Source organism: Cottoperca gobio, chromosome 13 (assembly GCF_900634415.1).
Source record: "Cottoperca gobio chromosome 13, fCotGob3.1, whole genome shotgun sequence".
In the NCBI taxonomy this organism is placed as follows: Eukaryota; Metazoa; Chordata; class Actinopteri; order Perciformes; family Bovichtidae; genus Cottoperca; species Cottoperca gobio.
In genome coordinates this window covers 24,818,916-24,836,927 of record NC_041367.1, presented here as the reverse complement: position 1 = coordinate 24,836,927, position 18,012 = coordinate 24,818,916, and the positions used below count along the sequence as shown (strand labels likewise).

Genomic DNA, 18,012 nt, shown 5'->3' with positions numbered 1-18,012 from the left:
TGATTTCCTCTGACTCAAATTCAGCATAGCCACTATCAGGAAGTGTAATACACAGGATGTAGAAATATAAACATATTGAAACATTTCTCTAAATACATTCAATTCTTTCTCAAAAGTTCCAGTCCAAAATGAAAGAAGAATGAAAGTGGATATACTGCCTTTTTCTGCTGATGAGCTTCGATGTTTGAAAAGAAACCAAAAAGAAAACCATTTGCCAGCTTTGGTTGAAGCCGATTCAACAGATGTGCTTGTGCTAGTTCTTTCCATGTGTAGACAACATATGTATTGGCCTTGAGACTGACACAAGAAATGTCAACATGTACTTTTCAAAAAGGTATCATTTATTTGCTTTGCCTTTAATTACATCTCTATTTACAGTATTTCAACCATCATAGTTGTTTCAAGTCACTTAGAAAAACAAAAGATTTCTTTCCTCTCTTTAGAGAGAAATGCTAGGCTCAGAACGTTTCTGGTCACTGATCTCGTGAAGTCAAACAGTCAGCCTTAACGAACAACACCCAGCATGTGTGTACAGGATGAAGACTTCATTCTGGTTTTTACAGAGAGCAGAGAATAAATAACGTGCACACGCGCGCGCGCACACACACACACACACACACACACACACACACACACACACGGTTTAATTACTTTATGGTGTGCTGCATTTGTTATTCAAAGCCTACTAAGACCTGACTCTCCTCCTTTCCCTCCAGCAAAGAAGGGATTCTTATTTGTCTGTCAACACATACAGTTCACTACTCAAAAGTATTCAGCCCCCTAATGACTTTTAGTTTGATCTTTCACACCATTGAATCACATGCGGATAGAATTACCAGTTTTGGAAGCATTGATCAAGAGAATAGGACTAATGAGAGGGCACCTACTGAGGGAGACCGCCGAAGATGCATCTAGTAAATGACATGAGGTTGAATATAAAAAGATCTCGTTTGATTTTAAATCAAGATTATTTGTAGAGGTTTCATTTCATTTGGACATTAAAGTCTTTTCTTTTGATGAGTGTCAAACCTTATTCCACCCACTGCGTTATAATGTTGTAAAACACTAACTTCAGCACTATAAGCAGCTCACAATCCATCTCATTTCCCTCTCATAAGCGGCCCAGAGGTCTGACATAACTAAACTGTGATGGGGCATAATTAAAAACATGACAGTAAAACAAGGTCTGGGATAAAAGTCGTGAGTCGTGTTTTCATAAATTCAAACAATAATTTCAAAGAGGAGTTTGTAACATATAGTTTAAGTGATGGCTTACTTACCAACTGAGGCCTCGGTATGAAGCTCAGCTGGAGCTGTGGCTCTTTTCATGAACCCAGAGCGCAGCAGGAAATAAAAACAACCTGCTCAGAATTTCAGCTGTTGGATGCACAACATGTGCAACATAAGGGAACATCGACTCCCCCTCCCCACCTCTCAACGCTCCTCCACTTGACTGTGCGTGTCTGTTCACACAACATGTAGTGAAGATTTCTCTATATGATTTAATCAATGACACATTGCTGTTTTGACTCTCACAGAAAAGGCCAAGGCGGGCCTGCGTTTGGATGATGTAGAAAATGCTTAATTCGTCCTTCACATAACCCGACTCTCCCTCGTCTTATGCTGAAGGCTGAGGCGATGTTACAGAGGGAAGGACCATTCTTGACCACAGGTCTGACGGCGTGTCACGGCCTCAGGTGGGAGGTGACTACTCGCAGTTAGAATGTGTAGCCAGCGGGGGGCGCTTTGTCGTCTTTGTTGCTCTCCAGGGAGAAAGGAGGAATGCGTACATCGAAATGGGAGCCATCAGTCCTTTCAATACGAAACGTCCCCCTAATCATAAGTAATAGAAAGAGTACAATATTAAAATTAGTGACAGAGCACAACAAAAACAGTACTGTGCAGATTGGCATGAGCATATTTAAAAAATGACATGACTAACAAGTCAAAACGTTACGTTAAGCCTTTGAAGAAGAACCAAATAGCAGAATATGGGATGTGATTTGTGTAACAGCAAAGTGATGCAAGACTGTGCAAACTCACCACATATGACCACTGGGGGCTTGTAGAGACACGTGGCTGCTGTACTGAAAGGCTGGTTGTTCTTTAGACAACACCGGCTCCTGTGACCCCACACACACACACACACACACACACACACACACACACACACACACACACACACACACACACACACACATTACACAAATCTGTGCTTTTCAAAGCGCACTTAGCTGCAGATAAAATAATTGCCGTCTGATAACATGTATTGTGTAATTCCCTGGACTTCCTAAGAAGAGTATTTAGTATGGATGTTATGGAGTTATGTTAAATTTGGGATATTTAAACTCGGGATTTTCGTAATCCGTATTTACAGTTTTTTTCTAATGATAAAATCCAAAGTGAAGTCTGACATATTTAAATCTCTTCGGTCATAATGTCCACTTTGGCTTCACTCATCACAACCGGACTATGTTTACGTTTGTAGAGCAGATCTCCGCGGTGCATACCAGTCACTTACGCACCGCTTTCACACCTGCTGTGTGAATGGAAAATATGATAAATCTGCATGCCTTGATGTTGTCATTTTTTTATATAGCCTGTCTATCGATAGTTTCTAAACTCAATAACTACACAGATAATATTTGACCGGAATTTCTCACGTGTCCTGGACATTGAAATCTTCCAGGACACGTGGAGGCACATGTTAATGGAAACCCTGGTTTAACAGCTTTGAGGTTTGAAAAGCGCTATATAAAAATTCAATTTATTATTATTAAAGACATTAAAAAAGTATCAAAATATACAATTCACAAAGTAAACTAGAACTACATCCTCGCAGTTGTATGACTTTGCCAGTCAAGTTGCAGTTTACATCCATGTCTGTTCGAAATGTCATTACTTCATCATTTTATCTTAATGGACATTTTTTTAAATTGTCAAAATTAGCATATTCATTCTTAAGTTATGGCCAAAAATATGTTTTGTGTGGTCATCCTTGAGTCATGTGGGCTTTTGTGCCAAATTTGAAGGAATTCCATCAAGGTGTTCTCGAGAGTGAGTGTGTGCACTAACCCTGCCTACAACTCCTCGTCCCCGGACGGTCTCCAGGGTACCTGAGAGGCTAAAGATCCTCCAGTGCCTCTCTCTAAGCTGAACCACCTCGTTGCCCATGTTCTCCAGACGGATGCAGTACCGCCACTGCAGGAAGACCCCCCCCACACACACACACACACACACACACAATGTTAACGTCCCATAGTGACTGTCCTTGTGGACTCCACATGATGTTCCCCACACGTCTGCTACTCACCCAGTAAACATGGGAGTTCTGGGCCTCCTGAGAATTAGAAAGACTTCCCATCAGCATTTACAGAACAAACCAAAAGAGAAAAAGGCAACAAGAAGCCCGCAGGCCATGGTCTTGATTGGCAGACCCAAAATGACTTCAAAGCGCTGGTCATTTACCCTCATGCCCATGTAGAAGGGGATGACGGTGACTCGGATGTTCTCGGTGGTCTCCCTGTGGACGTCTGAGAGCTCCAGCCAGGGGTGGTTCTTATCCTGCCACGCCTTCAGGGTGTCTCTGGGTGTGAACGGAGGAGCTACAGAGGAGGACAAAGCACACAAACATTGACTGAGAATACAGTTTCTGTTACTTCTACAATGTCACTGGTTATTGCCAACAGTCAGGTCTGAACCAGAGGAGAAACTACACGACTTGTTGTAAATCAGGGAAATACATTACTTTATGAATCTGGTGGTGATACTGGCTTATAAAAGACAACTATAAAACCAACCACCACAGCTATTTAAAGAATATCTCATCCACAAAATGACCATTTGTGTATCAATTACTCACCACGTGTTACTTTGAATCTGAGAAGAAAACTTTCTTTCAGAGGAAACTCCAACGTGTCTACACAAGCTTGAGAAGTGTTTTAAATCCTAAGGTTAGTGAAAATGCATGCGTTTGGTGAGCAGTGAGCATACGACTGGATAAGAGACTTAGATTATACTGCATGAGTTAAGTGACAGACTGTAAAAGGATGTGTTGATGTTGATAAACGCGCCTCCATTTACTTCAATTCATCAAGACTTTCATCCGTTTTTCACGAGAGAACAACAACGTTTTCTTCAAGAATTTGAAGGTTACACGGGGTGAGTAACTGGTCATTTTGTGGATGAAGTATTCCTTTAAATAACTGAAAGAATACAGAAATCAATCAACTGCATCGGAGATCTACGTGATGTCATCTTTACAGAGATGTATTATTTATTACTTATAAAAACATATTCAACCTGGAATAAAATACTAGTATGACTAGTTCATCAGAATGAACATGGTTGTGTAGTGAAGCTATGGGTAAAAGGTTTGTGTGACACTGCAGAAGCGGGATTACATTTGGCAGGGTTGTACATGAGGAAGCGCTCAAACAGCTCGTGCTGGATGGGGATCTGCTCGGCAGAGTTATAGGGCAAGATGTCTTCATGGCTCACATAGTCCAGACCTGAAAGAAAGAAAGACACACGGTCACATGGGGCTGAGACACAGAAGGACTATTAATTCCTCAAAGGGGAAGTTGTATATACTGTGGGAGATAAACTGCTGAGTAGAATCAAACTCAGCATTTTAAGGAGCGAGAATCTGAATGTTTTATCCTGAAGTGGAAGTAAGTTTTGGGCTGGACCATAGCCTCAATAAGACGGTTATATCTTCCATATTTTTTCATTTGTCATGAATGCCCCATTCTTAACTGTTAGAAATGGTTTATACAGGGTCCAGTGTTTCCCCTATATTCATCCATTCTTATGTGTCGCACCACTCATTAGTACCCTCCGCTCTCGTGTTTCAGAGTACGGGGCTTAGCCTCTCCACACACGCGGAGCAGAGAAGAGACAGATGAACAAACTCCGTAGTTAACAACACACGCACGTGCTGACAGATTGGGTGTTTTTTAGCTGAGCACTCGGTAAAAACAGATGGGTGATGCTGTTTGCCCTCATTGTTCTCTGTGAAGTTTGCCATAATGTCGACCCAGTGCGTCTAATGTGGACTGAGCACTACTCCGGACTCTGTTTAAAAATATAACCTTTTAAATATTACATGTTGCTCGTCAGCAACCGGTCACATAGTAACTTAGGATGCAATTTGGCCTTGTGTGCTCTCATTGACTTGGCGTGCAGTTAACACACCAGTCATCATGTTGGTTTAATGAAAACTCAACTGCGTTCTTTACCACCGTTTTGAATAAATAAAATAACGGGAGTAACAGGCGAGCTAGCTTTAGAAGTGATGTTTTTTTCTTTTTAAATTGAGTGTTGTGCTGGATCTAATTCAAGCCGACACCAAGAGTGGTTCATGTGGATTTGGAAAAGTAACGGATAAATAATGAAAGAAGCATTAAAGAAACTTTAAAGTGTTAAATTTGAGAACGGACTTTGGTGTGGTGGAAGAATGAGTGTTTAATTGGGTTGGCCCCTGTCCATCCCCCGCCTCAAAGCATTCAACCTGGGGGAAGTGTGGTGTCCTGAGCAGTCTGCATACCTGGGATAGCGTACAGGGCTCTGCTGTCATCATGGTTGGCCAGAAACGTCACTGCCTCTGTCTGGGACCTCTGAGACTGTCGAACACAACACATAGAAGCAGTCACACAACTGTTGACTTAAGGGAATTTAGTTTTTTTTGTTGCAAAATGATTGTGACTTACTGTTAATTGTTAACCTCGAGGGATAGAGGATTAGTGTGAGACCTGGACTAACTCTATGCAGTAAATATACTGAATAATGGCAACATTACTAATTATTGAAATTCCAAAAGTATCTGTTGTTTTTAAGTTTTAACATAATATCATCTCAACTTGCTTGCTTACTTAACTTCCTCCAAAAAATCTCTAGGAAAAATGAAGATGCATGTGTAATGTAAGGTTGGTGGTCCTAAAGAAAAAACACAAACTGTATAGTGACTTACTATGTGAGGACAGTCCCGAGTGTCAATCAGGACTTGGTAGTACGTGTGAGTCTTCCCCTTCACTTCCTTTGAGCCGTGGGCTCCCGGAGGCTCAGGTTTGCTGAAGGAAGAAAGTAAGTTGTACAAAAAGATCTCAGTTATAGAAGTCTAAGGCACAAAACAAGCCTGTTGGTACAGTCCGAAGCCAGAGGTGGAGGTTTACCTTTCAGGCATGGGAGGGGTGATGTCTCTGTCATAGAGTCGGGCGTGCCAGGGAAACAAGACGATGCCTCTGTAGCCAAACACACTGTGGAGAAACAGCTGAGGAGAGCACAACAACAAGCAGACATTAGATGAGTTGCTGTGAGATTATATCTCTAGAGGGTTTAATAAAGAAGAAATTAGATGAGATTACAGTCATTCGACAGGATCATAAAAAATGTGCCATCATAACAATACAAAGTTACTGATTTATCAAAACTTAACAGACCAGAAAGGACAATACAGTAATATTCAAAAATAACCCATATTGAACTGAATGATTGATGAAGAATAAGGCCCCTAGGAAATGGACCATCCAATCTGTGATGGTGTGTGTGTTTGTTCGGCGAATGAAAGCGACTTACCTGTCCCGTTTCATATTTCCCGTGCTGCTTCACAGCCTCAAACATTCCTACTGTCTCCAAAATCTTCCCTTCAGGCCTGCTCCTGCCAAATACAGGCCACACCATTACACACTGGACCTTGGTGACCACAAACTAAGATACAAGTTAGTATGCAAAACAAGGAGTCTGATATCAAAACAACATCCTGTGGACAAACAGTCCATAAATCAGGAAATCTCACATGTGTGAAGAGAAGAGGCGGCAGGAAGTGAAAATCCTCCCTTCAGTCGTAATCTCAATCACAACTTTGACAAGATTGAATAAAACACCTCGATTTGTCAGATGTCAACAAACAGGAATATCATTCAACCTAATCTCCATGTCCTTGCCTGCAGCCTCGAAACAACACACACACACACACACACACACAGACACACACTACATATCATTACTGACAACAACAGCTGGTCACTTCAAATAAATAACATGCATACTTCTGTGCTCCCTGCAAAGCTAATCTTTAAAACAGAGATGAAGAGTGGGGATTAATGAGGTGGATATATGTGGGATTTAATATTACACAGTAGGTTGGTTTCAGGTTATTTTCTTATCATGAGTGTATTGCGCAAGAATAAAATCACAAGGTAACCTAATTACAATACAAGAAGCTGACACAAAGTGAAAATATATGATATATAATATAACTATCCAGTGCTTATAGAAAATTATCATAGCCATCAGAGCCTGAAATCAAAACCCATTAAAAAAATGACTTTCCAGCTTTATTTACAAATGTAGCCTTACAACATCAACATGAAAAAAAAGGTGACAGCTCAGAAAATTAATAAATGCAAAACTAGAATAACAGGGTTGTAAAAGTCATCAGGAATCCTCAAGAAACAGCTGGTTTAATTCTGAAGTAATCCAAATCACTTCAATGGATGTCAGGTGGGGGGCAATCAGCCTGGTGTTTGATCTGGAAGTTGATTGGTTGCACCTGAGCAACTTTATAATGGTATACTCTAAGGGGCTGCTCAATTATTTTTTAACAATTGTCCAGAATTTTTTTAATGTTATCTTTTGCTTTGATGATGAGGGTTTTAATGTGTATATTCTGCTCAAAAAAGTTAGATTTAATTCATTTTAATTTCCAGGGTGTAAAGTGACAAAAAGGTAAAGATTTTCAAAGAGTATGATGACTTTCTATAGACACTGTATATTGTAACTACATTGATCAGTAAATATATATGATTTGATATGAGACAAGTCTGTGTCTACTAAAATATTGTCATACACGGCATAAAATAATATCTAAGCAACACTGTAATTTAAACGGAATACACACGTGTAATTATAGTCAGATATGCGCCCTGTGTGGGGCAGTGATATTATAAACCTGTTCATTTACACATTCGCAGATCTTTCACCAGCTCTTCTTCCTGCCTCTTTAAACTGATGCTTCTAGCTGGATTATGACTTTATAGACTATAACTTCTTCGTATAATCTAACAATCCACGCACCGAGCTGTGATTGGTCAGCAGATGCTGTTTTTACACGAGTTGATCTCTTATCTGGAACATAACCTGCTCTGGAGCATAAATTACCATGGGGATCTAGCCCAGTAAGAAGTGAACCACCGTCATTGGTCTGAAAACCCAGCAGGGTTCATCCTGAAATTACCTCTAACCCCAAATCCTGCTTCGTAGTACAAGCCACAGGGTGCACGGCCACACTTGTGTACTTTAGAAGCCTATAGGCAGAATCAAACATTTAAAAAATTCTCATTTCCTTTCAAATTTTAAGGTGTCGCCGGGACGCCGTTAGTCTTTAGATCCCCGGTACCTACGATCAGAATTTTGGCATCGACTTTTTTTCCAAAGTATCGGTTCTCGTGAAATCCCTATTTGGGACAGAGAGAGCATGCCTGTTTCTTTCTTGAATTTCTTCTGAAATTAATCAAGAGCTTCCAACAATGCTTGAAGTCAGCATCGTGTGTCTATTCATAGGCTGTCAAGTAACTGTGTGCTTCCCTGAGGTGGTGCTCTGAATCATTTCCATTGCACAACTTCAAGACAAGCTAGAAATGCTTTGTTTGATGTAACAAATATCAGACTTATGGCAATACAAAAGTATTTGGGACATTTAACTCAGCACAACATATTTCCAACTTAAGTATTTTGGACACTTAAACACACCTTACATTTTACTAAATGTTATTCACATAAAAAGTATTTAATTATTTCTGAGTTTTAAAAGAAAACACTATAAAATATATCAAATGATGCAAATGTACACATGCATGGCCTTAGCAGCTCTTCAACATATTTAACATGGTCTCTTCTCTTCTGTTTCTACCTCTGCAAGAATCTAAGAAGTGTCAATACACTGTGACCAGAGATAATCAGATCTAAATATAGCAAACCCACTGCAAAACCTGGAACAAGGCCAGCCTCAGCCAACAGCTAACATTGGTCAACAATTTGCCCTGTCAATAAGCACATGAACCATCCATTTCACATCATCCTTTGCTTTCTGTACTTGGGAGAGAGAAGCCAGGTCATTGTGCAACTGAACTGTCATCATGTTGGGGAAAGGTTGGACAAAAGACTGCTGATATGATTACACAATAAAAAGGTTACATAAACTAAAGTGGCAGAAACAAGCTGGTGCTGCATAACTGCCGATACTCCAACCACAGCTCTAACCCACCTGTATGTGCATCCACCTGAACTTCATCTCACAATGAATATATTTTACAAACACACTCTGCCTCTCGCTTCTGTCATGATCCGACCGGGTTTCTTAAATTACCACGTTATTATCAGTAATGTCAGTGTACACCACAACAGTCCCCATATTACTAATGAAAGCACTAAGTCTAAAAACTCTGATCGCGTGTCCAGGCTGAGTGAAGCAAAAAAACTGCTTGCTCGTGCAAGGTAAGTTTAATATATACAGCACTCCAAGTCAAAAATGGAGTGTGGGTTAATTGTGGCAATGGCTACAACAGAAAACCACAATAACCTACCTAGAGTCTGCATCTTGAGTGATGCAAGATCATTAAAAAAAACATAAAGACCTTGTTCTGAGCAGTTTAATAAGAACCATTTTCTTTCTACCGAACTACACCTGCCAACCATTTCAGCTCGCAAAAGGAAGTGTGCATCTACTCATTCTTCTTCTGCGCGGTGATACAGTTGGCATGTGTAGTTCAGTAGAAGAATACATTCCTAAGTAGTAAAAATGTTTTAAAACATGAATCTGCCCAAAATAATTTCTTAATGTTGCTTTGTTGATCATAACGAGCAATAGGCTGTAATTAGTTTTACCTTTACAAGATATGATTTGTAAAAATTAGACCAAACATGGCCTAGAACAGTAACAACAACAGTTTGGGTAAGAGCCTTTACTATTAATTCTGTAGAACTATTTATTTTGTTTAAATATGTTTGTCTTGTTCATAAACAAGATCTATAACATTTTCAAATTACGTTTGAGAGAAAGAACTTCCTTTTAAAATGTAACTTTGTGCCTTTTGATTCGTCCGATCTGAACTTGCAAATGAAGGAGCTCCGTTGAGTGCCATGTGCCTTACCTAAAAAGATCCAGGCTTTGTGTCCAAACTTTTGACTGGTACTGTGTCTGTGTGTGTGTGTGTGTGTGTGTGTGTGTGTGTATATATATATATATATATATATATATATATATATATATATATATATATATATATATATATATATATAATATATATATATAATATATAAATAGAGTATTTCTTAATCTATTAGCAAATACATAATAGGATATCCCTTTAAGTGATTAAGTTGTTACTTTAAAATTACTGGGCTTCCATCAAGCACCAATAGGGTAACTTAATGTCAAATCGTATAAGTGCTATGTAAGAAATAAGTGATTGATACATTAGAACCTCTGTCAACAATGCATTCATTTAGACACTGACAAAATGTTAGATAAAATACGAATATAGTAAACCATGATTGATAATGTACAATTTGTTTCATCAGTCTAACCTCCTTATTATTTTTATTTGTCATTTAGACGCGCTTATCCTGAGCGACTCACAGTGAACTAACTACAGGGACAGTCTCCCTGGAGGAGCTCAGGGTTAAGTGCCTTGCTCAGGGGCACACTGGTGGCAGCCCTGGTATTGAACTCACAACCATCTTATTTCTATTTGGAAGCTGTACCACTAGGCCACCCCCACCCTTATGATAATGCCACTAATGTTAATTTGTCTTATTGTCGCAAACTCGTTACATAAGAATCTTCCAGAGTGGGTCTTACTGCGTTAATTAACTTTTGGGATTTAACATGCAGGTTGGAGGCAGTCAGATCAGGCGTTGCTCAATCCATGCTGGCCAGTTACCTTCCGAGCTAATGAACAGCAGAGGACAACTGTACTTTCTACATTTCTGCTGCTAAATGTCAGCTCGTGTTTACACACCACACTCATAACGCAGACATCGTCTCGAGGCATCTGTTTACTTAACAACAACAACAACGTGGCCAGTGTCTTGTCTTTACGGTGCCATCTTGGAGAGCTCGTACTTAGCTAAAAGCTTTAGCATGTTAGCATTGTCAGAGGAGGACACTGGCTGCAGCTCTTACCGTGACGACATGAACCTCCTCTGCTGAACACCGCCAGGCAGTCCGCAGGCTCGGCATTGTACCCGCGGTCTGAACACATCAAACCCGCTGCTTTTGTTAACGACACTCAGTATTCTGTGTGCGTGTTTCTTGTTGTATTTACTGACAGTGCTCATCAAGCCTCGGCGTAACGCACAGGCCGCCATCTTTCCAGCCATGACACGCTCACAATCACGCATTTACATTAGGGTACATGCTGCATTCAGGGTACGACTGAAGAGTCGTATTTACGAAAACTCTGCTTAAAATAAACTTGCATGTAAAAGAGACGGAATTTGGCTGTCATCTGTAAATGCTTTTAACAACAAGAGATCCAGCTTGCGTTTATTTTATTATTATTATTATTATTATTATTATTATTATTATTATTATTATTATTATTATTATTATTATTAATGCTATTATTATCTATCACTGAGCAATAACTACTCAAACTCAAATATCTGAAAGATTCACGTTTTTACAATCACATGAATCTTTATGGTGTGGAAATTAGAGGGGATTAATTACCACTATTTATTATCATTATTTAGGGATTAAGTGAAACAACAGGTTCCACACTAAAACCTATGACCACACAGCCAAGTGGCAAACAGCGCAGAGCAGTGAAGACTGTGGGGAAAACTGCAGTTCATGTATGCATATCAGAATATTTTGGTCCAATGTTCAACATTATTGAAGGACATTTTTAAATATTGATGATTCTATTATGAAATAGAAAAAAAATATATACACTTTATTTATGGGAAAATTCTACATCCTCAAGAAGAGATGGGCTGACTCCAAACTAAGTGTCGGGCATTTCTACCAAGAACTGCATCAACATGGCACCATGATAAGAAACCTTATGAATAAGAAGGCAATAAAAAAAACAATTGTGTATTTTACAAATGCGGCCGGAGCCGCCCACTTTGAGTTTCACAACGGCTCTTCAGAAGCCTAGAGACGACGTCCATACTCTCGGCTTTAGGAGTTTATGAGGAGACCGTGAAGGCACCAAAGGAGCTCACGTGTACTGCACAGAGCAACATTCGAGTTGAATAATGGAATAAAACATTATTGTCCACAAACATACCATAACTTTAACAGTTAAAACATATTATGAATGATATTTGACAAATTAAAAAAGTGCGCAATGATAATAACTGTTCACACAATTGGTCATATGAGCGATTACGTCATCGTGTCACAAGGCAAACAACATGGCTGCTTACATGGTTTTGTATATTTACCTCTAGCTGCTGTTGTTAGCTAATAAACGCCTAACTTCATTGTGTAACAATAAACAGTTAACGGTAGTTTTTGCTCCTTTTCTTGTAGTAATAGGTTAACTGATACCTCGTGTTTCACTGAGGACAAGCTTGACAAAAGGTATATTAATCTAGATAGCTGCATTGCATAAAAACAGGCTTCCAGTCAGTCAGTTGGATTAAAATCATGGCTTTGGCATTTGTCGCCGGGGATACATTCAGAAATAGGGTGACGGAGTTATTAGAAAAGACTGACTCATCTCTGCCCCCGACATTGAGAGAAGAACTGGAGGCGACTATTGGAAAAGAAGAACCGACAACTCTGCCCTTCAGTACAGCGAGAGCACTGAAGAAATACCTTCAGGACAAAGGTAAAGTCTGCACTGTACTAACGTTAAGATACTGAGTCCAGACGAGTCAGGGGGAGACTTTACCCTTCAGATCAGAGATATGTTAGTCCTTTAAATAAAGTCACTCTAATGTACAATATTTCCTAGATTTATCTATATATTCTGATTTCTGATTTAACCCTTATGCATCACTAGGGACATTTGTTTGGCTTTTTTAATTTTTGTCTGTGCATAGGGTATCATATATTTAATTTTATTTCGAATTTGACAAACTGATATTTAAAGAGTTAAAGTTCCAAAAATGAATGAATATCTAGTAGTTATGATCAGAACTGATGTTGGTTAAAAATTATAACTGAATGTGAATCAGTGAATGTGAAAAGATTACATCATTATATAATTGTATGCCAGTTTTCTGACTTGGACATCAGAGGGTTTAAACACTTGATAGAAAGGCTTTGCAAATTTAAATTTGAAGCATTAAAAGGCATGTGCTGTTCATTTCATTCAACGAGAACAGTTGAGTAACACAGATTGTGTCTCTTAAGTGTTATTAGTCCTTAAAGACAAATCAACACTTTAGCTACTGTATAATATATTATTAAATGTATGAACATCCCAGGATATAGTTTCATGTAATGTCATCAATATTAAAGACAGAATCTGTCTTCCAGTTCTAGCAGACCCATGCTAAAGAGTTCTGACATAATCTTCTGCCAGTAATATGTAATGTTAATATATATATAATACTTTCTTCCGACTGTTTTCCTCCAGGACATCCTTTCTACCTGCATGAGGTGTTGGAGGATGGCTCGCTGCACCTGCCTGAGGTTGTGAAGCCTCCCAGAGTAAGTAAAAACCATAGACACGCCTAAGTTTATATATATATATATATATATATATATATATATATATATATATATAGATATATATATATCTATATATATATAGATATATATATTCTATTTGTCCGATTAATATCTAACATATCCATTAGTGTTTTGTTGTATTCACAGCATGCAGGAAACAAAGTGGAGAAGAGCTGACAAGATAAAAATGTGTTTTGATATGATTAAAAAAAAAACTACTTTTGAACCCAATTTATGCAATTCATTCCTCTATTCTTTGAGTACAGTATTATCCTTTCCAAGTGAGCTATAAAGAGCCTTAATATAAGCTTCAAACTACTGAAATGAAATTGTGACTCTCTCTCCCAGAACCCACAGCTAGTCGCACGTCTTGAGAGGATCAAAGCCAAACTGGCCAATGAGGAATACAACAGAATCACACGTAATGTTAACGCTCAGGTATGTTTTCCTTTACAATGACGTTAAAAATATCTGTATCTTATCCTTGGTGTATCAAGGTCAAGATGTGATTTCATGCTTTGAGATTGTATTACAGAAATATATCTAAATATTATAATATATTTAGCTATATATACATTTAATATATAATTCTTACATGGTCTCATTTTTAATTAGTGTGTGACTTAATGCAGCCTTAAAACCCACAGCATTTCTGCAAAGGTGGAGACAAAAGGATGCTTTAAAGATCATGTCATGTGGCCTTTGATAAAGGAACATACTCTGACAACATTTCAGAGGAATGCATTGCTGATCTTTGCACATATTTTACTTTGTGATAAATACATTTCTTTGTCTTCAGGAACTCAACCGCAATGGATCGTTGGGAGATTTTGGACGGCAAGGTTAGTGAGATACACATCTTACTACAACCTAAACGCTTATTACATGATCACATTCTAGCAATGAGAGGCTGAATTATATATGCATTACATTGAAAACTATAAAAGTGTCAAGATGGTGGTGAATATAACAAAAACATGGATTTATTCATCTTGTATTGTGCCAAACTTTAGTGGATCCTAACACATCGGGTATGGAATTAATATGCAGATGCAAATGATTAACTTCCTCTGAACTTGTTTTGCCCTCTCTCTCTCCAGTGCGATCAATCAAAGCTGTGGTGGCGACCATATTCAACTTCCTGGTCACAGTGGTCGCTGCTTTTGCCTGTTCATATATGGGCAGTCAGTACCTGTTCACTGACACAGCAGCAGTAAGAGTACACGTAATTGGCACTTAAGTAAACGTAGCTACATGCAGTGCTGTTCACTTCAACAGCCATGCAACAACTCCTCCCTTTTTAAAACGTATCACATTCAGTTGTGGTGGGGATGTTGGAGGCTGTATTTTCAGATGTTTTGTATTGAATTGTTTTCTTCTTTAAAGTGTGTTTGTATCCACCTACAGGTTACCCAACTTTGCCTTTTTGTTTCTCTCACTTCTTCTCCAGCGAGTAATAGCGGCTGTGATTGCTGCCTCTGTCGTCGGGCTTGCTGAGTTGTATGTGCTGGTCCGGACCATGGAGGGGGAACTAGGGGAACCATAGGGGCTACGCAAACCAGATGACACACAAAACCAATGAACTATAGCCCTCAAAGCAGAACTTTGGCAACTGCCCACCGAGCCCTCTGATTCAGAACAGACATCTCACTTTGCCATGGAAACCTTGTAGTCTTTTTTGCTTTTTATTTGACGGGGAAATTGGTGGAATTTCTTTAGTACGGTTAAAGTTACTGATAATGTACAAAGTGTACGAGTAGCACTAACTGGAAGCTGGAACATTACAACAAAGCAGATTGTTCTTTGATGTTGTCAGATACTACTGCTTTATCTGACCTTCCACCCGCTCAGACTTTCTTTTTAATTAAATCAAAATATGAATGATTTTCTTATTTATTTACAGCTATTTTCTATTTCAAACTACAACCTACAACAACTGTTAATTTACTTAATATTCCATTTTGTTCTCAGATCATGTAATCATATGTTTGTGTTTTAATAAAATCATTAGTAAAATGCTACTTTTTTTTTATGTAGCTGTATAGACAGTAGGCGGTGAGTTCAGGAGAGCCTCTGGTCCATGAGTAGATGCATGGTAGAAAGAAAATAGTTCCTACATGGACCTGCTCACAACAAGGTTGCCACTGATAAAGTTTACGTCAGGATCAGGAATCGTGGCTGCGCCTGCTGACCTGGTCCTGCTGGACACCGGGAAGCTGTTTTGACATTTTCCTGGATTCATCCAAACTTTCTCTTTTTCAACACAACATAATTTCTGTCAAATGTTGTATTTGTACTATGTTGTTTATCCTGTACATACGACATCTATTGCACGTCTGTCCGTCCTGGGAGAGGGATCCCTCCTCAGTCTCTCCCTGAGGTTTCTTCCATTTTCCCCCTTTAATTATGGGGTTTCTTTTAGGAAGTTTTTCCTTGTGCGATGCGAGGGTCTAAGGACAGATTGTGTCGTATCCTGTACAGTCTGTAAAGCACACTGAGACAAATGTATCATTTGTGATATTGGGCTGTACAAATAAATTTGATTTGATTTGAACAAGGTGTGTGGATTATCTTCAGTAACTGAGTCATGATTTCTGGAAAGAGACATTGCTGTTGAGTTTTTCAAAAGTATTTTTTTGGAGCTTTGAGCAGCCAGTTCATTATAATGTAGAGAAGGCCGACGTCTCTACGGCCGATATCTCCAACACTCAGCATCTCTCACCAAAACACATAGATTGATAAAGAGCTCTACAGGTAAGAGGGGAAATGTGTATTTTTGATTTTGGGGTGAACTGTCCCTTTTAAGCTATAATTATAAAGTGTTTATGTTTTGCATCATATAATAATATAATAATGAACAGTATTAATAACAGCCCCACTACGATGGCAGTTCATTCTTATCTTGGGGGTTGAAAGCTCGAGGGATTTTGTCAAATTGTTAGTTTTATTTTACACTGTAGTTGCCCTAGTTTGAACTCTTCTGAATAACCCACCAGCTGTGGCATCACTTACTAATAGTGTTTACTGAACTGTTGTTGAATTATTTTATCATCCATCTCCACCTGACAGATGTGCTAATAATTGTCTTCTGATCTGTGCTTACTGTATCTGCTTTGCAGTGAATTATAGAGCCAACAGATACTTAAAAAAACAAACGATTACTGAACCCCAGATGTACAGAAGACTTACCATCCTCGGGACAATAACACCATGTATCTTATTTCATGCCACACAGTCGACCTGTTTTCTCTGATCCCTTCTCTAGATATGAAATCATATTTTGTTGTAAACTTTCCCATCCTCCTCTGATCAAGTCCTGTTATATCAGTGAAAAGATTAAAAGATGTAACTACATCTGGAGTTAAAAGAAGTATCTTCATAAAATCTGAGATTTGACACCCGGATTAAAGGTTTATTGAAAGATTATTTGGTATGAAAGATGATTATGATATGCAGAGATGTCTGTCCAGTGCTGGACAAACAGTGTGCGCTACTGTCTGTCATATTTGCCTCTGTATTATACTTCTCATGTAATATTTCTAAACTTAAATCCAGGCAGAATTACAGAGCCTGTAAGCTGATAGAGCTTGAGCTCTGGCTTTAATTTACTTCTTATTTTTCATTTTTCCCCCTCCATCCGTCTAACCCTCCTGGTACTTACAGTACAGAGAAATATGAAAAAAAATATTTTGACATAGAAAATAATTATTCCTGTCATGGTATCTTACCACAAGGAATTGTTTTAATCAGGATGTTTTGAAAGATAATGCTTGTGGGGTCGCAGCATTAAACATGCCACCGACCGGCTTAGAGCAGGAAAACAGGAGCTGGCATCTGTGAGAAGAATCCATGTCGAGTACATCCAGGGATCCCACTGTGACAAGTTGGTGGGTGGCTGAATCCTTGCATTACTACTTTATTTATTTAAAATAAATCAAAAGGAAAGGAGAAACACACTGGAACTGGTAGTCCTGAATGTATATATGCACAACTCTTGACATTTTACAGTTGCTTTTGGGTTAGTTTCCACAACAAGAGTTTCAATTTGCAAAACTGCGAACACAAAGCTCTTCATGTTGGCCTCCGTATGGGCAACATCGCACACAGATCAAATGAGATATTACATTACAGTACATTTCTCAGGGCATTACAACACTGTGTATGTTCATCACTGAATTTGAATCATTGTTGCATTTTACAATAAAGCTGCTGTCAAACAAGCCAAGTCTCATCAAAACACCATCATTTCCTCAATACTCTACAAATAGACATGACGGGGAAAAAAGTGCAATTTCAGCAAAAAGTGAGTATTTAAAATA

At 38.8% G+C, this 18,012-nt stretch overlaps 2 protein-coding genes across 2 annotated transcripts; one reads left to right on the top strand and one right to left on the bottom strand.

Annotated features, from left to right (window-relative positions):
- Positions 1 to 320: 320 nt before the first annotated feature.
- On the bottom strand, positions 321 to 11,408 carry poldip2 (polymerase (DNA-directed), delta interacting protein 2). Its single transcript, XM_029446878.1, has 11 exons — positions 11,186 to 11,408; positions 6,577 to 6,652; positions 6,174 to 6,271; positions 5,972 to 6,071; positions 5,549 to 5,624; positions 4,404 to 4,511; positions 3,469 to 3,605; positions 3,314 to 3,340; positions 3,076 to 3,201; positions 2,044 to 2,123; positions 321 to 1,833 (listed from the first exon to the last, which is right to left on the bottom strand). Exons 1-11 carry the CDS (start codon positions 11,401 to 11,403, stop codon positions 1,719 to 1,721), a joined length of 1,161 nt encoding a protein of 386 aa, XP_029302738.1. The 5' UTR covers positions 11,404 to 11,408; the 3' UTR covers positions 321 to 1,718.
- A 995-nt stretch (positions 11,409 to 12,403) lies between these two features.
- On the top strand, positions 12,404 to 15,709 carry vma12 (vacuolar ATPase assembly factor VMA12). Its single transcript, XM_029445646.1, has 6 exons — positions 12,404 to 12,845; positions 13,599 to 13,672; positions 14,042 to 14,131; positions 14,493 to 14,535; positions 14,794 to 14,906; positions 15,144 to 15,709. Exons 1-6 carry the CDS (start codon positions 12,662 to 12,664, stop codon positions 15,237 to 15,239), a joined length of 600 nt encoding a protein of 199 aa, XP_029301506.1. The 5' UTR covers positions 12,404 to 12,661; the 3' UTR covers positions 15,240 to 15,709.
- The last annotated feature ends 2,303 nt before the right edge of the window (positions 15,710 to 18,012 follow it).